This window comes from Sceloporus occidentalis, unplaced genomic scaffold (genome assembly GCF_023333645.1).
Source record: "Sceloporus occidentalis isolate IW3139 unplaced genomic scaffold, rSceOcc1.0.p SCAF_4, whole genome shotgun sequence".
NCBI classification, from domain to species: Eukaryota; Metazoa; Chordata; class Lepidosauria; order Squamata; family Phrynosomatidae; genus Sceloporus; species Sceloporus occidentalis.
Window position 1 is genome coordinate 47847614 of NW_028316984.1, and position 22447 is coordinate 47870060.

The 22447-nt window shown below is 41.0% G+C and overlaps 1 protein-coding gene across 3 annotated transcripts in view; it reads right to left on the reverse strand.

The window, feature by feature from the left end:
* GPD2 (glycerol-3-phosphate dehydrogenase 2) overlaps positions 1 to 22447 on the reverse strand; it is a 136142-nt gene that overhangs the window by 98430 nt on the left and 15265 nt on the right. For all 3 annotated transcript variants that reach the window (XM_089519991.1, XM_089519992.1, XM_089519993.1), the window contains 2 exons: positions 10484 to 10594; positions 3367 to 3538 (listed from right to left, as the gene is read on the reverse strand). In XM_089519991.1, the coding sequence (XP_089376117.1) occupies positions 3367 to 3538; positions 10484 to 10585 (274 nt within the window). In that variant the 5' untranslated portion in view covers positions 10586 to 10594. The remainder of the gene's footprint in view (positions 1 to 3366; positions 3539 to 10483; positions 10595 to 22447) is intronic.

Consider the following 22447-nt stretch of genomic DNA (forward strand, 5'->3'; position numbering starts at 1 on the left):
TTTGGCAAAAACGTATCAAACAGAGAAAGCAGAATTTGTTAAGTGAAGCATCAAACTTATTACGAGAGCAAATCCCGTGAATGAAGAGCAACAATACACAATTCATTAACCAAATGCTATGATGATTTTACACTTCAGAAAGCTACTGATACAATCAACATATACAGGGGGGGAAATACAAGGATTACTATAGATCAGCATAAACATTGTTTTCTTGTACAGTTCTACCAACTTTGACACAGATCAACATTCCCAACCATAAATAGTTATAAAGCTGTATTTGCCTGCAATATCAATGTCCTGCCCCAAGTTGTTTCCAAGGAGCCACAAGACAGACTGGATCTCCCTGTTTGCAGATGCCCCACTCTCAGAGTAGCTGAGGAATTGAAGTACAATGAAATGCAGACTGGTAACAATGACTGCCCCTATTACGTTGCTAACAAGCAATATTAAACCTTGTGCATTTCCTTTCCAGCTACTTATCAGCCTAACAGCAAGTAACACCAACAAATAAGATTAACAGGGAAAGAAGCACAAGGAGTTCCAAGGAGAGGAGTGTGTGTGTCTTTAAGTCACCTGTCAACTTATGGTGACCCAATGAATTTCATGGGATTTCTTGGGCAAGGAAACTCAGAGGTGGTTTTGCTCAATCCTTCCTCTGAACCATAGGGGCTATACAGATGGGCAGCAAGCAGCCGCCCCTTTTAGCCCCAGATTGGTGCCACAGCAACCGCACGCAGCAGCACCGATCCACTCCCTGGAAGGAGCAAAAAGAAGCTGGCACAAGTGGCTCTCTGGAAGGGAGAGGTGTGGCAGTGCGCCATTATGACGCCTCTTCCACGCTGCACCATTTGGGCACTGTGCCACAGTGGCATCATCATGTCCCATGTAAATGGGCACATGCCAAAATGGTACCCTGGCAACGGGGTCACAGCATTGAGCATGCAGTCACTGTACCATGACTTTGCCCACAGGCTGGCGCTTTTTGCCAGTCTGTACAGGGCCATAGTCTTCAGTACCTGGTATTCAGTGGCAGTCTCCAAGTAATAACCAGGGTGGACCCTGCTTACAGTATATATTCATGTATATACCTAGAAATTTTAGTTTAAAAACTGACCCCCCAAAAACTGGGACAACTTATCCACAGTTCAATGCACATACTATACCTTAACGCTTATCAAAAAAGGAATTATCCCCTTCTCTAAGTAGAGTGGTGAAAGGTGAGAGCTTAGTCCATTCTGGAGAAACCTAAAAGAAGCACCAACCCCTTCTTCTCTCTCCACATTGTTATTAAGTCTGGCCTTTTTAAATGACTGAGTGGGAAAATAGTGGTGGCAGTAGCTTGTTGCCACTTCCCCTCAAAGGAGTACCAAGAAAGTAGAGGAGGTTGATGCTTCTTTTAGATTCTCCTGGGATGGACTAAACTCTTCACTTTCACCAATCTGCACAGAGAAGGGGTTGGATCTATTTTTATATAAGAGTTAATACTGTACCTTAACTCTTGCCTTTACATCCTTTTTGACATGTGCATGTTTTCTTACTCTGCCTGGTTGCCTCGTCTACACATCACAGCCACTGTTTAGTGCACTTCCTTCTTCATCAGGCCTTTAGAGTGAGCACCAATAGTTATGCCTGCTGGAATTTTGTATATTTTTTGGCATTGTTTTCCTTCGCTTCATCTTTTATATCCTTTATTACATAGCCCTAAGTTTTACCCTCAAGTTATCCATAATTTTGTCACCCAAACCTGCCTTTGACTTCTACATGAGATCAACCTATAGTCCAGTATGTATTTGATTCCACGATCAAAAATACAGTGGGCCCTCCGTATCTGCAGGGGTTTGGTTCCAGGACCCCTGGCAGATTTTTTTTTTTAAAAAACACAGATGCTGAAGTCAGAATTTAGATTTTAAAGTTACCTATGACTGACAGTAGCCAGACTGAGAAGCAGACTCACAGCAGTAAGGGAGGCTTAGATAGGAAGCTCTAGGAACCAGGGACACTTTCTTCTTGCTTCTGCTACGATTTCACTCAAAAGGGGCAGCTGGTGTGTTCCCAGGAAGCAGGGAGATGTTGGAAGGCTTGCCCCCCCCCCCCCCTCTGATTGAAATCAATCCCAGGAGATGTTAACTAAGGCAGGCTTCACTCTGGGAGGATGGGCTTGTTGATGATTCCTTCCATTCCCCCATTTTCCACTGTGTGTCTCAGTGAAATCATTCCCAGGAGGAGTTAAATAAGACAGTCAAAAGCAGCAAGGGAGTGTAAGGCAGCATCAGCAAACCCAGTCTCACAGAGTCAGGCACTTGCTGCTTCTGCCTGCCTTAGTTAACTCCTGCATAGGATTGATTTCAATCAGCAAGGAGGGAGGGAGAGGTAAGCCCTTTCCCAACACCATGCCTCCATTCTTCCTGCTTCCTGGGAACATGCTAGTTGCCCTGCCAAGCCAAATCACAGTAGAAGCAAGAAAAATGTGTCCCTGGTGCCTGGAGCTTCCTGTTGAAGCCGTCCTCCCTGCCCTGACACTGCTTCTCAGCCTGGCAGCCATCAATCACAGGTTTAAAAAAATTAAATGTTTCTTAATTTCAATCCAGGGATGCAGAAAACCATGCATACCAAATCCGTAGCTAGCAAGGGCCCAGTGTACCACAATGCTATAGGCTCTCACTACTATGTTTCACAAAAGTGGCCACAAGACAGATTAGAAGACAAGACAAAATCTTTGTTTTGGAGAACAGGTTATTTGAGGATTTCAACCAGAATTTTATTTTTATTGTTTCACTTAAGAAGAAGAAAAAATCCTACAGAATTCTACAAGGAATGAGCTCAGGTTTGAGGAAACAGAAGAAAGTAAGAATATTTAAAGCAAAACTATTTTTTCTAATCTATGATCTTCTCTGCCTCTGACAAAAAGTACTTTGCTGCACCTTTCGTGTTTAAAACATATGGTTCAGGGATACCAAGACAACACAAATCAGCTTGACTTTCATTAGGTTTTGCTGCTTGTAACAGTCTACTTCTTAATTCAAGCCAGTATTCCAAAAGTCTCTAGGTTCACAAGTGCCTATTCCATCCCAAGATGAATAAACAAAAGGACAAGGAAGATTTTGGATGGAAGAACAGGAATCTGAAAGCAGGTGATATACAAGGAAGGAACGAGGACATTAAATTCTATACTTGTTCAGTTAAGAAAGAATAATGTGGATGCTGACCAAGAATACAGGCTCTTTGGCTACAACAGTAACTTACTTTAAAGCCTAATTTATTGGATGGCTTTATCTCCATCTGAAACACATTCAGATCTCAGTGGACAGGGGAGAAGGAATGGTCATCCATGGTGCTGTAGGTATATATATTAGCAGGACTCACCTCTTGAGACGGCATCTAAGGCACAACCACTTCCAGTAGCACCTCCACCTATGACAAGAATGTCAAATTCACATGTCTGTTGCAGGGCCTGTAGTTGATTTTCTCTGCTGGGAAGAGACTTGTGCATCTGTAAGGGTTTACATTCAGAAGCTTCTACAGACACCAGGTGACTCTGCAAAGAGAAAAGGATTAAGTTGTTAAGATATGAAAGAAGGACTGAGCCTTCGACTAGGACAAGGATGAAAATATAAACTGTGAAGTCCCTGGTTCAAAATGCTTCTCTGTTCAAAAATCATTAATTACTGCAAACTCATTTTAACTGCCTGTTCTTGTTCTTAGGACTGTGTGAGCCTGAGTCATTTTTAAAGCTTAACAAAAAGCTTTCTCTGGGAAATTTATTTAAATTTGAGTTGGCAAATAAAAATCTTAACACTAGGTATGTATTCCATGATGTACGCTAGCTGTGTCATTATTAGAGGCTCTAATCCACCTCTAATACTTATTATACTAATTAGCTGGTGTACAGTGGGTCATTGCCAAGTACCTTAATTATTCAGCACACTGCTTCAAATGCAAGGCCACAAAATAAGACAAGCTCACTTCTCAGTCTCAAGCCCTCTCTCAGCACCCTCTTCCTGCTTCTTTCTCATTCACAAATACCACACTAACACACTACTCTCATATAGCCTATTTATGACTGGATGGTATATTAGGCTTTCCAAGTCATGGTCTAAAGGAAACCAATAATCTTTGCCTAACTGAATAACTTATTTCTGTGCTAAGACTACAGAGACAACACACTGTGGCAGAATTTGTGCAAGTAATTCACAACAATAGGACATTTTGTGACATGGAATTAGACTGGGGCTCCAGATTCTTTTATATGTTAGCAATGATTGTCTACAGTTTTTATGAACTGTCACCCTACTTAAATTAAAGTATCCTTGCTGGTGAAAAATTATCATATGTTAAGAACATTCGATTCCAGACACAATTAGAAATTATAACTTTTTCATACACTTGGAGGATTCCCAGGTAGGAGTGGTGGATGTGCTGCTTTTGTTGTGAGATGTCCAGCCTTTGAAACAACCTAGCTCATGGGCATATGTACATTAAGAGAATGGTTGATTTTTTTTTTCTCAGCAAACCTATTTCTTATCTCTCCACCACCACGTTCCTCACACTCTGCAGGATCTCTTTGTTTTCAAAGAAGGGAGGATAAAAAAGAGTGACAATTTTTCACAAAATGATCCCCAAGGACTACTTGATTCTACATTTTACTAACCTAGCTTTGCTATACTGTACATCTTTTAGTAGAGCTATATGTGAATTCTTTGGGTTAGTTTGAAGTATATTTTTCCACATTCTTACATAGTGACAGGAGTAAATAGGAGGGCATTATGCTATTTAAAAAGCATTTGGAAATATTCTTTCAGAAACCAGACTTCATGTTTGCAAGCTACAACTCTGCTGGCTCTGCCATGTCAGACAGTGAACTGGCACAGATGTCATGTCTTCGTTTTTGATGGTGTATACTGAATATGATACCTTGCTAGTTTCTCTTGGTATAGAAGATGATAGTGGTAGATAGACATGGGAGACAGGTGGAAACTTCATGCACATTTCAGTGTCATTAAAGGGATCTATGAAGCTCCAACTCATGCCTACTATTTTCCTACATTACCATTCTTAAATATAGCAATTGATATTGTCCTCTTTTATCGATGAAGAACAGGTCACAGAAACCTGACTGGGTCTGTAATATTTACCTTGGAGTAAGCAACTCCAGTTGCAGTGGGACTTTCTTTTGAGTAGAAATGCTTCAAACTGTGCTGAGGAACCTATAACAATGTTATCTGAACTAGACAGTGAGCAAACACTCTCTGAGGGAAAAAGATTCTATATTCCTACTTACTCCCATAGAATCAGTAAAAGCATAGGAAGTCTGTCATTCTTTTTACAGGAAATACAATGGCAATTATATCATTTTCACTGCCGCTGAGCCTCAAAATACCTCAGGGAGACATTTTTAAGCCACTGGGAAATCCTCCACAGTAAGTGCCTCCCATATATGAAGTGGCTGTCTGAAGGAAGTAATGTATGGCTTGATGTAACCAATAAAGCTACAGCTCTCTCTATTCAGCATGTTCATCTGAACTGGAAACAGGAACTACTGAGCTGATCACTTTCATTATTACACTATATCTTCTATATTGCCAAGACTCCGAGGACATTCAGATCAAGGATTTTATAGTGTCCGTGAACTGGCCTGAGAGCCAGGGTGCTTTAGTGGTTTGGTGGAATTATGACTCTGAAGACCAGGGTTTGAATCCCCACTAAACCATGGAAGCCCACTGAGTAATGCAGGACAAGTCACATTCCCTCAGCCTCAGATAAAGGCAAAGATAAATTTTCTCTGAAAAAATATTACCAAGAAAACCCTGGGTTAAGTCCACCTTAGGGTCACCATAAGTTGGAAACAACTTGAAGGTACATAAAAACAACAATAAATTGGGCTAGGATCCAGATTCTAATGCAGTGTTTATCCAGATTCATCTTAGGTCTCACAACTTAAAATGGGGGGGAGGGGGCTGAAAATTACATATCTCTCTGTCTTATGAAACAGTCACCAACCAGAAAGGTGAGATGTTCGGTTGTGTCTGTGTAGGATGTATTGTAGAAATATTCACCTTCACCCTTTGACTTTGTCACATTTTGTTATATTACAACCTGGAATTAAAATGAATTTAACTGGCATTGCTACCACTTTATGTGAAGCTGCCACATATTTTTATTGCGACACAAAAGCTAACAAACTGGCACTTGTTATTTGCACAAACGTTCACCCATGCAAATGGCTGTTCACCAATGCTCCCTATCCAGTCTCACTGGGCAGGAGCAATTCTGCCCTGAAGTATAAGCAAAACCAGCACCATCCACATGGATGTACTTATAAATGATAGATACTTACCCAAGGAGGCTCACAGCTGTAATTGCATCCAAAGGTGTTTCTACCCAGTACTGACTTGGGGAGAGGGGGTGAATATTTATGCAAATAAAAAATGTTTACTTACCATTTATGCCATGATAAATTACACCTTGTACCTCCAAAGTGTTGAGTAGCTTGTATACATTAAATGTCAATTAAATTTATTTGCATTCCAGGTCACATAAGACAACAAAATATACCCGTGTAATGCATTTTATACAATACAAAACAGTATTGCTAGCCATAATTAACTCAAAACAGGACAGGAGTGATTTAACTTAATAACCAAGCCAAGGCAGAATAAAGTATTTGCTGGTGCCACCTACTCAGAACAGATGTCCTTGTCTATTTGCTGTCATCCTCCACCCCATTCCTTGAGAAAAACCTTGTACACTGTCCAGAGGGCTTCAGTTATTGATGGTTTAAAAGCACACTAAAATGTCTTTTACATGTTGTATGTTGACATGTTATTTCTTTTTAATATAAAAAATCTAATAGAGATATTAAAAATAAAAAATAAATAAAATGTCTTTTACCCAGCATGCAGTCTCCTGCCATTCTTTCTCCTGCTCCCAAACTTGAGAGAACTGGTGACCTTTTGCTCAGTAGTAGAAAAAAATTCTCGTACCCTGAACCAAAATCAAATTCTGCAGCCTATATAGCTCATTGGTTTAATGAGGCTAGCTTCTTTTTCCAGATTTGGTGCAATTTTTTGCACAGACTTCCTTTATCTGACCGCTTTTTGAGTTTCAGAATGTGACACTTTTAGAGGAAATATCATGCTCATAAAAAATGGCGCTTTGTGGAGTTTCACAATGTGATGTCTTTACAGGAAACCATGTGGTCATAACAAGAATAAGATGATGCCCAGAAAAACTTGTATTGGGAAACACCAGTTAGAGGGACATGAGGAAGGAAAGAGGGAAAGTAAGGAGGACTAGGGGATTTTACAGACGGCCCCTGAGGGGCAGCAATAACTGCATGCCACACCCCCAAACCGGCAGGTCTGTGGCACCAAAAGAAGCCTCAAAAAGTGGCTTCTTTTTACACTGCGGAAAGAGCACTGCAGAAAGAGCAGTTTTTTGGCACTCCTTTGGCACAGTATGTGTACATGCTGCACCAAGGGAGCCCCATAATGCCTCCTGCTGTGCAGTGAGGTGCATGGCATCATGCTGGCAAGGGAGCAGAGTAAGGGCACATGGCATTCAGTCGCCCTACCCCCACTCTGCCCCAATGCCGGCATTTATTGCTGGTCTGTTCAGAGCCTAAGTCACACTCTGGACAAGATTTTGTTCACAAGCAGTTCACTATTTAGCCCAACTCACATGTGGAGGACAAGTGTGGAAGGTGTGTGAGTGTACAAGGAGGTCCAATATACCCACCTGCTCAGTCCCTTAGTATCCCATGTATGTTGAGCAGGGAGACTCTTACTGGAACATGTTTAGAGCCTCCACATAATCATGAATCCCACATAATTAGGAATTGGCTACACAGTGCAGGAGTGCAACCTAATAAAGCCAGGTTCCTGACTGCATGACAAATTTTACATGTCTTCAAACAAACAGAAGCAGAAGCCCTCCTTGAGACCTTTTCTCTCAATATGAAAAAGTTGGGAACAGAACAGGGACTTAAGGGGAGCACTAGCATACACGCAATATTAGCTCTCATGCAAGAACACTAACTACTTGTACAATGTGCTTATCTTTCAGATTTCTGTACTTTTTTAAAACAACAAAATGCTGATAATCAAGTTTTTAAATTTTCATTTCCAAGTCAGTGTGGCTAAAATAGGAGAGAAACCAATGGCTTTCCAAAAAGAGAGGCGAATGGCACACTACTGAAAACCAGCTTGTTACGGAGTAAATTAGATGTTTCTAGGCAATATAAGATACAATCTGCACACATGCTAATTGAATTATGTCTTTTCTTAGCACTAGCCAACATTGAAAAGGCTCATTTAGAAAAAGCCAGGAACCTCCTGCACAGGGTAGCCAATTAGAGAGCATCTTGGGGCAACTTCCCTTCTTGCATCTTGCAGACACAGAGGTCTTTCACCCTGTCATCTGTGTGATTGGCAGGCATTATTAAAGAGAGGACAGTTCAGCTGCCAGACATGCCCGCAGCTTAGATGTGTCAACACTGTAAATGGGATGTCCTCCTTTGCATCAGTCCCTCCAGTGATATTCCACCTGCTGTCCTATATTGGGTGTGGGTAGGCAACAGCTACAAGGGGGCAATGCCACACAATGGATGTGCAAGTTAGAAGAAAAGGGAAATGTAGCAATCATATGTTACTGTCTTGCCAGAGTTTTGTCTCTCTATGCCTCAAGCTTTCACTAAGAAATGTTGACTACATTTTTCTCCCATACTGTACTTCTGATTTCCTTTCTCTTAAGAAAATTCACAACCATAAAACAGTGGTGAGGGATGTAGACAAGGGAGAAGAGAAGCAAGACATGTCTTTAATCACATTTCTGAAATATTCATATTTTAACATCTTATAAGGAAATAGCTCTCTTCCTTCTCCCTCAGGCAGAGGCTCCAGGTAACCTCCTTGCCTTCCCTTCCAGGACAGAAAAGGACATCTCACACAGTTGCCCACTCCTTCCTTAGATAATGAGCTGTCAATAGGGAATTTTAATGCCTATATGTTCATTATGTGTATAGACCAGGTTAACTGATTCAACAGCTGTGAGCTGACATCCCAGGAAATCCCCTTGCCACCAGACTTCCCCAGCAGGCCTTTCCTGAATAGACAGCTGGCCACCAAAGAGAGAAAGCAATGGACCAATCCCACTGCTGTTTACCTGTCCAGTCATAGAATCATAGAATCATAGAGTTGCTTGTTTGTTTGTTTATATTTATTGTTTTAACTGTTATTGATCTTTTTAAACATGTTTTAATTGTAAAGTGTTTAATTATATTTTAAGGGAGGGAGGGTTGGGGGGATATGATTTGTATAATTTTAATGTTGCAAGCCACCCTGACTGCCTGTGTGTAGATGGGGTGGGATATAAATAATAATAATAATTATTATTATTATTAATTCCCAAAAGTCATAACTGGTAAATCAGCCTCCCCACAAAAACACAGCAGTTGTGTCAACAGCAACTAAAGGGTAAAAACGAATCAGCAATGCCATATCCATATATACAGTGTTTTAAAATAACAGGACAGATCCCCGCCACAAGAGCTTACAGGAGAAGCTAGAATACAACATAAAAAGCATTTGTTGCTTTCACCTGCTTTTAAGTTTTTTGCATTCTTTCCTCTTTTGCTCTTTTTAAATGGAAAAAAAACATATAATCATAATGTATACTATAAACATACAGAAAGCCCAAATAATGATACTTACGTAGGAGAGGGATGGAAAACGTGTGGATCAGTTCACACCACTATCTATGCTAAGACTAATGGGACCTGAGGACACCAACCTCTGAAGGACCATGTATACTCCACCCCTCACAACAGAAATGCATATGGTAACTGGATACCACATGCATGGGCTTTCAGGAAGAATCAAAATATATTAAGCTGTAATTTACATTTGATGTTTGTTAAATAATATGGAAAATTAAGGCAAATACATATAAATCTTTGCTGACTTAAATCAGGGAGTTTAAATCTGTATGCCATCAACAAAATACAGTGGGTCCTTGTTATCACTGGGCTTTGGTTCCAGGACCCTCCGTAGATATCAAAATCTGTGGATACTCAAGTCCCATTAAATTTAATGGCATAGCAAAATGGTGTCCTATATATAAAATGGAAAGTCAAGACTTGCTATTTGGAATTTATACTTTTTTGAAATATTTTCAAGCCATGGATGCTTGGATCCGTGGATAAAAAATCCGTGGATAAGGAGGGCTAACTGTAGCAGTTCTCAATGTGCTAGCTACAGGGAGAGAATTTAAGACTGCAAAAGAAGCAAGTAATGCCACTTTCCCCTGCCCTCACTTTTTTAATAACAGTACTAAGCTCATTCTTAATTGAAGCTTCTCTCATTTTGCTTACAATTGCACTACCCCTGCAGAACATGGACAGTATGATATCATTGGAATGAAAGAGCAACACATTGCTTGGTTTCAACTAACATGCACTTTAGCATATCAAAAAAATTCTACTCACGTGCTTTTTTCTATATTGAGAAAGTTGTGAGAGTCCAAAAACAGTTGCTACAGCACCTCCTCCAACAAGGACAGTCCCTTTCACTGCCTTTCGAAATGCCATTTTTTATTTCTAGAAAAGATAGCAAAAACAAGAGTTTAACATGCTGAAACTCAGAGCAGAGCACATCTCTAAAACAGAAATTTGAAGAAATGGCTATGTGCACTTTAAACAAATGTGCATAAAATAATAACAATAATTTTAAATATTCTTGCATTCTACCCTTTCTGCAAGAAATTTAGAGTGGAATACGTAATGGCTGATGACATGCTATATGACCATTTCAAAGGCATTTTGAAGAGTTTACTGACCGATGCTCAGAAGACTTAGAGCTAGCTAAAGTTTTGGCAATCACAGTAATATTAACAAAACTAAATTTGGAAAAGCGGTATATAAATAAAAATTATTATTATTATTATTAAATGCAAACAGCTGAAGGTCCAGGCAACAATTTATACTCCCATCTATCTACCTTTTCAACACTTTTTAACACGCTAATATTCAGTGCCTAATGTTCAGTGCCTAATATTCATGCCTAGAGAGCTAGAATCCTCAGGAAGCACATTGGCTTGTGGGAGACAATGGCTTGTTGGAGACAATAATAGAAAAGTGATTTCTGAAGTCTTTTTTTAAGGCCTCTTGTGAAGCAGCTGGTTCTCAGCATTCACTTGATTAGAACAGGTGCTTCTCCACCATAAGAGATGCATAGGAACTAGGCACATGTGTACAAATTTCCTTGATTTGCTTTCATAGAAAAAAAAAACCATGGAGAAAATTCCATGTAGATAGCTTCCAATGTCTAGGGACACACATTTCTGAAATCCCATTATGCACTGAGTATTGTAGCAGTCTATGACAGAAATGGACCTTAGACTTGCCTTGGTTTACTATTTACTCTAAACATCTGAACATTTCCATTTTCCTACAATTCTCTTCTTAATGCTGTCATAACAGTGACATAATTCAAGTGAGGTGAACCTTCATCTCTCCAGATACTTTGAACTTGGCCAAAGCAAACCCATTTTTAAATTACTGTATATAATTATTCAAAGATATAGCCGTGTTAGTCTGTAGAATCAGTATGTAGAGAAATCCTGTAGCACCTTTGAGACTAACGGAAAAAAAGAAATTGGCAGCATGAGTTTTTGTAGCCTTCAGTCTACTTCCTCAGATCAGTTAATGGAGTAAAAGCCAGGCATAGAAATATATATAGCACTGTCATACGAGGATGTCAATTCAAATTACAAATCCTTTGTGTATGGAAATGAAGTTGCAGTTTCACCTTTAACGGTGGTTAGTGCACAAAGCCATTGGAAACTAGCATTTGTGCATGGAGATGAACTGGAAGATCCAGTTTGGTAATGGAACTAGCCTGTGGTGAGGAGAATAGATGAATGTTGGGGTCATGAGGATGGGGTCAGATAGTGTTGAAGTGTATGTAGTGAGTCAGGAAACCATTGTCTTTGTTAACCAGTTGCTGATGGACTGTAGTTTGTGGATGAACTCAAATTCTGCTGTTTCTCTCTCCAATCTACCTTTGCAGTTCTTTTGTTCAAGGACTGCTGTATATACTTACACTTACAAGAGCCCTGGTGGTGCAGTGGTTAAATGCCTGTACTGCAGCCACTCACTCACAAATTCACAAGGTTGTGAGTTCAATCCCTACCAGTGGCTCAGGCTCGACTCAGGCTTGCATCCTTCCAAAGTCGCTAAAATGAGTACCCAGCCTGTTGTGGGCAATTAATCTACACATTGTAAACCGCTTAGGGAGTGCTTAACTGCACTGATAAGCAGTATAGAAATGTACTTGCTAATGCTATTTCTGTAAGTCTAGAAATTTTAGACAAAGAATTGACCCAAAAAACTGAATTGATTTATCCACAGGTCAGTGTAAGTATTGTACTTTAAAGTCTATTTTAAAAAAGAAAGCATCGCCTAGTGAAAGGCAAGAGTGTAATCTGTCCTGGAAACACTGCTGCCACCACCACCACCCCACCACCCCCGGTCACTCTCTCATCCATCCAACATTTAGTGTGAGCATAATCAGTTATGCCTGCTAGAATTTTGTAAATTGTTTCACATTATTTTCCTTTGCTTCACCCTTTAGTTCCTTTGTTACATGTCCCTAGGTTTCACTCTAAACTTATCCATGGGTCATATCAAAATCCATAATTTTGCCTCCAAAACCTGACCTCAACTTATACATGAGGGTTGACTTTTAGTCAAGTACAGTGATTCCTTGCCTTATGCGGGATCCATTCCGGACCCCGCCGTGTAAGGCAAGTTACACCTATGCTTGAGTACCATTGAGGATAATGGGGCTTGTGCATGCAGTGCAAGTGCCGTGGGTGCACCATTCATTGAATGGTGCAGGGCTTCCAGCATAAGATGGAAGCTGTGTAAAAGGCACCCACATATGATGCAGGCGCACTGTATATACGTCAAATGCATTTTCATTTTCTAAAATAACAATTACTTTCAATCTTTCAATCTGCACAGAACATTAATATTGCATTTTTAATTATTCTCAAAATTTCTATTCCCCCCTCCCCCCCCAAAAAAACCCTGGAAAAACATGGGAGGTTCTCCATGGCTTCACATCTACATACATTATCCAGTTTTTTAAACAATCCTTGGAGCACTATATAAAGGAAAAAGCATAGAGACAAACATCTTTCTCTAATGTTGAAAATTGGTCAATTTTTAGTGCTTTATAGAGTAACAAAAGCAAAATGCACATTTCTATACAAATCACCGTATAATCTAAATATCCAGTTTTTACAATGGCAAACATCAAACCAGATAGGTAAGTGGTGTACATTCAGAACAAACTGAAGAAAAGGCTGAGCTATGAGTTATTATTTTCTTTTACAAACAGATATTGTGTGAGTCTGAACTACAACATTAATATTTACAAATGATTCTGTTTTCATTACATTTAATTTTACCCAGCTTTCTTGGTAAAAAATAAAGTCTAGAAGGCTATCAAAAGCTTTTTTTTAAATTCTAAACTATTTGCCTTCTAGTTGCAAGATTAAAGAAAAGAAATAAATTGGTTAGAATTAACCCCAGTATAAATACCACATACCTTTTTTCTTTTACAATAAGGAGAAGTGAAGAAATCCTGTACTACAGTACAAGTATAAATTGCATAAGAAAGCAAGCAAGTAACCTCTGGAACTATCCATTAAGGTCCCTCTACATCCGCCTTGGTTCCCTTCCCTGATGACATCTGCTTTCCCAATACAGAAAGCCATACTTTTATGAACCAGTGACATTTTAATAACAATAAAATAAAATAATTCATATAGGAATTAAAATTCAGTTGCAAAGAACACAATGAACTATTCAGTGTGTTTAGAAGAATGTTTTTTAAAAAGGGCTTTTTATGTGTGTAGTAACATGCCAAGTCACATAACAAGAAGAACCAGTACTATATCTTTGAGTCTGGTTAGTCATCCCACAGCAAAACTCAGTACTAGGAAAACCAAGTTGACTGCTTTCAAGAAGGATTATTTGCCTTTGGCCTACTTTTCATGAAGGGAGTAAACTCATGCCTGAAATGTATAGAATCAGATAAAGGCTCAGGTGGTTGGCTACTCCGCCACTCAAAAATACTCACCACATATACTCAACAAAGAATATCAGGGAGAGGGGAAAATGCACTTGATCCCAATTTGCTAATTTTCTATAGCCCTGGGGCTAAATGAAATGACAAGTTCCAACTCAAGTAGATCAAGCCTGACCACTCCCTAGAAGCCAAGATCTCTAAACTGAGACTGGCATGCTTTAGCCATATTATGAGAACGCATGGCTCACTAGAAAAGACAATGATGGCCCCATATAGACAGGCCAAAACAAAGCTGCTTCGGGTCACTTTGGAGGTAAACTGTCTAAATGATGCATGCATCCTAAGAGTCCAGAAGCTGCACCAAAGCCACATTCCACTCCTTAGGACTGGAGCATGGCTTTGGCACAGCTTCTGGACTCTTAGGACACATGCATCAATTAAACAGCATACCTCCAAAGTGACCCGAAGCAGCTTTATTTTGGCCTGTCTGTATGGGCCCAATGATCGGTAAGGTAGAAAGCAGCAGGAAAAGAGGAAGACCACATCCAGGATGGAAAGGCTCTATCTCAATCAAGGATGCCAAGAATCTGAGTCTATAAGGCCTGAGCAGGACTGTTGACAGGGTGTCTTGCTGGTCTCTCATTCATAGGGTTGGTATAAGTCAACGTCAACTTGACACCAGTTAAAATCAACAAACTATCAATTCTACAGTTAGTTTGGTGGATCTGCACACACTGAAATTAGAAATTGTATTCAGTCCCAATAATTTATTTTTAAGCTCTCAATCATGTTACCTACCGGGGGTGGACAAAGTGTGGCCTGCAGGCTGTCCCCTCCTCCAGGCACCCTACGGTCCAAGAAAACCTTTTGCCCCTACAATGCCCTCTATGATGTATGGAGGGGAAATTTTGCCATATTTTTTTGGGGGGGGGATCATTTTAGGCCCAAAAGATGCTCTTTTTTTAAAAAAGGAAGTGAACGGGAAGTGACTTTGAGTCACTTCCCATTGTTAGAAGTCCTTCCTTGCGCCTAAAAAGGACCAGGAGGCTATAAACATTATTAAAATGACCCCCCACCATCTACAGAGCATTTGGGGCCACTTTGGAACAATATTTATTTATTTATCTGCCAGAGATGCAGTGGAGGTAGGGTTGCCATAGTGCCGGACCTCCAAACCGGGAAAAATGTAGGACAAAATTTTCAAATGTAGGACACACAAAAATGTGTCCTACATTTGAAAATTTTGTCCTACATTTCCCCTTGCGATCGCGGCGGGGAGCGGAAGCCAAGCGGTGAGGGAAAGCCTCCACTAAAGGAGGCTTTCCCTCCCCGCCTGGGCCCCGGGCCTCGCCGCGATCGGAGGCCAGGATCGGGGCCTCGCCTCCTTCTTGGCCCCCGCAGGGACCAGGAAGGAGGTGAGGAGAGCACTGGCCATCACCGGGGCCTCACCTTGTTCCTGGCCCCCGCAGGGACCAGGAAGGAGGCGAGGAGAGCGCCGGCCATCGCCGGGGCCTTGCCTCGTTACTGGCCCCCGCAGGGACCAGGAAGGAGGCGAGCAGGCTGCCGGCGATGGCCGGGGCTTCGCCTCCTTCTTGACCCCCGCGGAGACCAGGAAGGAGGCGAGGAGGCTGCAGGGAGGCAGGGAGGTTGGCGCGGCTGCGCCCAAGAGGCGCCGCCTCCCTGCAGCTTCCTCCGCCCCAGGCCTCGCTGCCCTCCTTTTCCTCCACGCGGGCATGCGCGGTGGAGGAGGAGGAGGGCAGCGAGGCCCCAGGGTTGCCTAGCAACCCCGCTGCAACCGGGCTTTTCCCGGTTTTTGGCTGCACCCGTGCCGTGACCGGGCAGGTGCCGCCAAAACCGGGAAAAACCCAGTTGCAGCCGGGTTATGGCAACCCTAAGTGGAGGATACCTCTCTTCACACTGAAGATCCTAATCTCCTGGAAACCTAATGCAGCCCCCTAGCCTCCCAGTTCCTCGTCTCTTGCCTATATCTACAAGCTAAAATGGTACAGCCCAGACATTAGTACAGCCCTTTGGCAGAAAGGTCCCACCCCCTGCATCAACCATGCTTTCTATCACCAGCTCCTGGGCCTGGGGATGGCATGTTTTGCCTTTTGCCATTTTGAATGTACGATCACCCCTCTTATTTTGCAGGGGGTCCGTTCTAGACCCCCTTGCAAAAATGGAGTGTCGCTTATATTCAAGCCCCATTATATTCAAGCCTCTGACACACACCCCGTTGTTTCCCCCTCCATTCATCCCTCATGCATAAGCAAGTGATGCGAGTTTCAAAACCGCCAGAACAGTGGGGGAACTGTACAGTATAAATTCATAGAATTATAGAGTTCGAAGAGACCTCAAGGACCATCAAGTCCAACCCCCTGCCATGCAAGAACACACAATCAAAGCACCACCAACAGATGCCATCCAGCCTCTGTTTATAAACCTCCAAAGAAGACTCTACCACTCTCCAAGGGAGTGTGCTCCACTATCAAACAGCTTACAGTCAAGAAATTTTGCCTAATGTTTAGGTGGAATTTCTTTTCCTGCAGTTTGAATCCATTTCTCCATGTCCAGTTCTCTGGATCAGCAGAAAACAGTCTTACTCTATCTTCAGTATGACATCCTTTCATTAAAACAGCATTATCATATCACCTCTTAACCTTCTCTTCCCCAGGCTAAACACACCCAGCCCCCTAAGTCGCTCCTCATAGAGCATCGAGTCACAAATATTCCACAAGTGCATGAGTCTTCGATAACCTCAATGAAGATCCTAATCTCCTCTTCCTTAACTTATGTTACAGAAAATGGATGTACATGCTGGCCTGGTGTTATAATATTTTTGTGAAGCCCCACTACAGAATCATCCCTTTCAAAACAATGGATCTCACTGTGTAGTAGCTTTCAGTAAGCAAACCTGCCAGTCAAATGTTCCATCTGGACAATCACTGAACTTCACTGGCTAGCCCTACTTTTTTTCAACAGTGAATCATGAAACTCAAATAATTTTTTTAAAAAAAACCTGAGGTCAAGTCCCTTGAAGAGAGAAACAAGGAATGTCGTATATGCTGACTACACAAAGCAGGGATGGGGAATCTACAGCCCTCCAGTAACTATTTGACTACAATCCCCACAACCCCTGGTGAATCTTCTTGCCGGCTGGAGCTGATGAAAGATGCCATCTGGTAACATCTGAAGAGCCACAGTTTCCCCAACACTGGCATGATGTATCTGGTATGTTCCCTTTCTACCATTAAGATGCACCTTTTGCATAATGCAAGAAGTCCTCTTTGCCATTGTCAATGCCAAGCATCCTATAAGCATAGCACATTTCTCCAAGCTGTCACATTATGCTGCATTAAACAAATTCCTGCCTAGCCCATCTAACTCAGTAACATCTACTCTACTTTCCACAATGTGATGCCCTCTACAAAAACAGTTCCCCTCATCCCTTCTCACTGGCCACATCAGGTGGACCTGGAGGGATAGTAGTCCAACACAGCTGAAAGTCAGCATGTCGACTAAAAGCTGGCAGCTGCTCTCTAACAGTCTTTCAGATTACCTGTCACTTAACTTTTTAATTGGAGGAGGAACCATCTTATGAACAGCACAGGGTTGGCACACTGCCACAGAACTACAGCCACTCCTCAGTACAATTTCAACCACATATAGGTGACCTTAGTGCTTCAGTATCAACCCACCAAAAACATCCATTCATTTCAAGAAGAGTTTTAAAAAGTTACTTGGGTTGACCACAAATCCCTGAATCTACCTACCAGCAAGTTTTCCAAGCTCTGATTTCAAGATACTTTTCCAACCACAGTGCAGTGCAGCAAATAAGAAAATTGACTTTCACCTGGCAACAGGTGCGGCTTTGCATACAAGCGGAAGATTAACTGAGGAATGAGGAAGCCAAACTTATCAAACACTATAATCAGTTACACCCCAATAATCCATTGCTTGCAAGTGCTAAAGGTAAAGGCTTTCAGGCTTTGTCATATTCAACTGTATTCATACCACTTCTTGGAGGCTTTGTTAAAAGTTACTAAAGATCATATGAGAACTTATGAAACTTTTTAAATTCTTCTCACGAATAAAACATGCAGTCCAATAAGAGTTCCGTCTTTTCTTTATCTAGGTTACAGTGTGAGAGAAGGGGGAATGCCTCTTTTAAAATATTGCCTCCCTCCTCCTGCTTTTGCAGATTCTCTTATTAAAATGCACATTTTAAAATTATACTCAGTTTTTTTTACAATTACACTTTCTAATCAAAACATTTATTTGATTAACCTAACTGATCAAAAGACAAGGAGAGCAATCCTAATCCTTTGGTGTTACTTGCCAGAAGTGGTTACAATTTAAAAGAGGTGCCCATCAGCCAGCCACCAATGAAGGACATGTCCCATTCCCACTGAGCCTGTGGAGATTTCCATGGATAGAGAGCTGCTTCCAGCGCGCCTAACAGAGACACAGGGTTTCTTCCTACCTAGTGCAAGAAATCTTTACATAGCATGTTAAGGGCTGGCTTTCAACCTATTGGATGTAAATCCACACCATTCCCTCAAAAGGGCCTTACCCTGGTCCCTCGCATTTGTCAGACTGAAACTGGTGCAATTAATTTCCCCAGGGTTTTAAATGGGCTAAACTTAATGAGGAGAGCCAACATGGTGTAGTGGTTTGAGCTGTGGACTATGATTCTGAAGATGAGTTCAAATCCCAGCTCACATCATGTAAACCCACTGGGTGACCTTGGGCAAATCATACCCTCTCAGCCTCAAGGAATGACAATAGCAAACTCTGTCTGAATAAATCCTGCCAATAAAATCCCAAATTGCCTTAGGTCACAATAAGTTAGAAATGACTTGAAGGCACACAACAACAACAACAAACTTAAAGAACTCCACTAGGCCCAAAGCCCTGGCAAAATCATTCCACCTGCTCCTTCAGGGCTTCAGGTTTGGCAATCATGCTGCTCCCCAGCATACTCTCATTTAGGACTGTTCTGCTTTTCTAGTTTCTCCAGGACAGGCAGGGTTGACTACTGTAAACTAGGCTGATTTAAACCATGCTTTAATCCTTGGTTTAAACAAAAAGACTGTTTAAAAACTGGTTTTTAAAACTGATTATGACTGTCTATTATTACTATTTTCCAAACCCCCATTAACATGAACAACAATGACAGACTGAATATAAAAATTTCAACTTTAGCAGTTTTTTGGCAGTTGATCATTGTTAGACCAGTTTCCAGAGTCAGTGGCTTCTTTTTAATCACTTTATTTTATAGTGCTAGAAATGCCATTCAGAAGCAAATCCTTCAGTTCAACCAAAAGAACTTGCTTTAAAAGAGCAGTTTTTATGGCATAACTGTTTGTGTTCACACTAAAGGATGGGTGAGAAAACAGAGGAAGGTTAGCGCTTCCAGGAAAGATCACACTCTTGCATTTTCACTAAGGGATGGTTTTTATTTTTATGAGAGTTAAGGTACAGTACTTACACTGACCCATGGATAAGTCGACTCAGATTTTTTGGGTCAATTTTTTGACTAAAATTTCTAGACTTATACATGAGTATATACAGTAGTTATTATTTAAGCTAGTAGCCATAACATCTTAACTGCATTTTGTTACCTAATTTTCTGATTTAGTCCTATATTAATCATAGACATTAATACAAAAATAATTGGTTTAAACAAACAAACAAACCAAAAAATATGGTCTGAGTTTTTTTTAAAAAAAACTGCCCACCCCCACCCCCCAAACCTGAGGACAGCAGGGCTAAATTCTGGGTACCAAGTTGCATAACATATAAAAGAAGCATGTGCCTACTTTACAAAAATTACCTTTTTTAAGAACCAAAAAAATTAAGTGGGTTGCAGGGTAAAGAATTGGGTTAGGTGACCACAAAGACAATTGTATGATAACAACAAGAATGGCAAAAGTGTCCTTTCTGCAAGGCAATGCACGTGGTAATTTCTTGAGGCTGGATTGTTTGCAGGGAGCCAACCTGCATTCTTCCTTGCTATCAACCAAGGGCACAAGCCAAGCAATTGGCTTTTCCTTTCTGTTTTAATTAAAAAGAGATTGCATTTGGACACCAGGGAGGGAAGCAGCTTGACATTTGACTCTAAAAGAAAAGGACCAAGATGAGATTTTGAGATTTTTCTCCCACACTTTTTCCAAATTGATACAACCAGAAATAAGCAGGTAATGTTTAAAGAGGCATAATATACAAAGAATTTAATTGAAAGACAGATGTCTTAAATTCAAAAGTGAGTAAGTGTTTTATTTTGGACATCAAAGTACCATTTAATACTGTGCTCCACATCCTATGGTTCTCTAAACCACGTCTTCACACAGCATGTGCTTCTAATTTGTTGCTGTTTTGTGTTCATTTTTCTTTTTTGGCTTTTCACAGGGCAATTCTATACATCACTTCAGAAGTATGTTCCACAAAGTTCAATGGACATCTTCTCAGTAAATAAAGGACTGAAGTCTCACATGTATGTGTTTTCCAGATGGCTTCATGCTGTATATACTCATATATAAGTCTAGAAATTTTAGTCAAAAAATTGAGCCAAAAAAATCTGAGTCGATTTATCCACAGGTCAATATAGGTTCTGTAAGTACTGTATTTTAACTCTTTATTTTAAAAAAGGAACACCATCCCCTGGTGAAAGGCAACATTGTAATCAGCCCAGGAATCACTGCCCACCCCCTCTATTCTCATCTAGCCAACCTTTATTTTGAGCACAGTTGTGCCTTCTAGAATTTTGTAAATTCTTTGGCATGGTTTTCCTTTGCATCATCCTTTAGAGCCTTTGTTACATGCCCCTAGATTTTATCCTCGACCTATCCATGGGTCATATCAAAATCCATAATTTTGGCCCTAAAACATGCCGTCGACTTATAGTCAAGTATACGGTATATAACTTCTTCCTCCTTATGACAACCATACTCCTCTGACATTTTACTAAATAGCACAGACAAACTTGTGATCAAGGAACCTAAATGCAATCTATCAGCATGTTGCAATCTGTCAAGTGATCTCCCCTCTTGCACACTGTAGTCCCAAACAAACAGTGGATTAATATGACATCCTTTCAAAGGGACAGACTCTTCCCATATAAGCCACTGCAATAATAGCAGGGCAATAGAGACTGAAGGGAAAAAACAGAGTCCTAGTTCTGGAATATAAGCAAATATGTTATTAACTGCTATGAAGCTGACTTTGGTTTATGGTGACCCAATGAATAAGAGACCTCCAAGTCACTCTATCATCAACAGCCCTGCTCAGGCCTTCCAAACTTAAGGCCATGGCTTTCAAAAGCACAGTGAACCTGATTTCCAATATCAACAGAATCACTACCATATTTGCTACCATACTTGGTCCCTTGCTCCAACCACTAAGCAGAGCAAAGCCCTAATTAAAGGTTGGAAGATTGTGGAACATAACGCAGTACAACCCCACTCATGGATTTCAGCTAATAAAAGCTTTCTTTGCTGGTTCTTTCTCTCTTCTGCCGTAGCAAATATATCAGATCTGTGAATTAGTTCCCAAACTCCCAGCATGCATCTGCACTGATGAAAACAAATCAACCCCACCTTGCATTTATTTAGGTCCACAGTGAACCCAGAGTGACACCATTAAGGCCACACACTCACATATAGTGAGATGACACTGGCATAACTGGCCACACATTTTCCCCTGCTGAACTCATTTCTTTTCCCCTTCCAGCATGCAATCACCTATCAGCCAACAGCCCTTATTGTTTGCCTGTCCATCTGTTGGATCCACTCTGATCAGATGCCTCCCCATCCAATCTCCTTTCACCCTTTGCAGCCCCAATGAGTGCAGGAGGGAAGTTTAAATATAAAGAAGTTAACATATATGATGGAAAAAGAAAACAATAACATGGTATCTCATGTATATTTTATGTATGAAAATGTCCAGCCATGTGATCAGTGATGAGGGGTTAGATAACTCTAACCCTTCTCCCTCAACTGTCATGCTCATTTATACTGTTTTTACCTTTCTGATCCTCCTCCCACCCAATCAGCGTTATGTCATCCTCGTTCTTACTTTTCCCCATCTCCAATCCTCTCCCCCCCTCGTAAATCAGTCGCTCACTCATGTGGAGATCTGCAATGTATGTATGGAGTGGGGGGAGTGAGTGAACGAGATCTCTGAGGAAGCAAGTGAGAAAATGATCAGGGGAGGATCAGATGGAGAGATGAGTAAAAACAAAGATAACATAAAATTGATGGGGAGATCAGCATGGGACGGTTAAAAACAGTACAAACAAATGCAACACTTGGGCAGGGGAAGGAAGGAGTGGGTAAACGGATCTAAACTTTCAC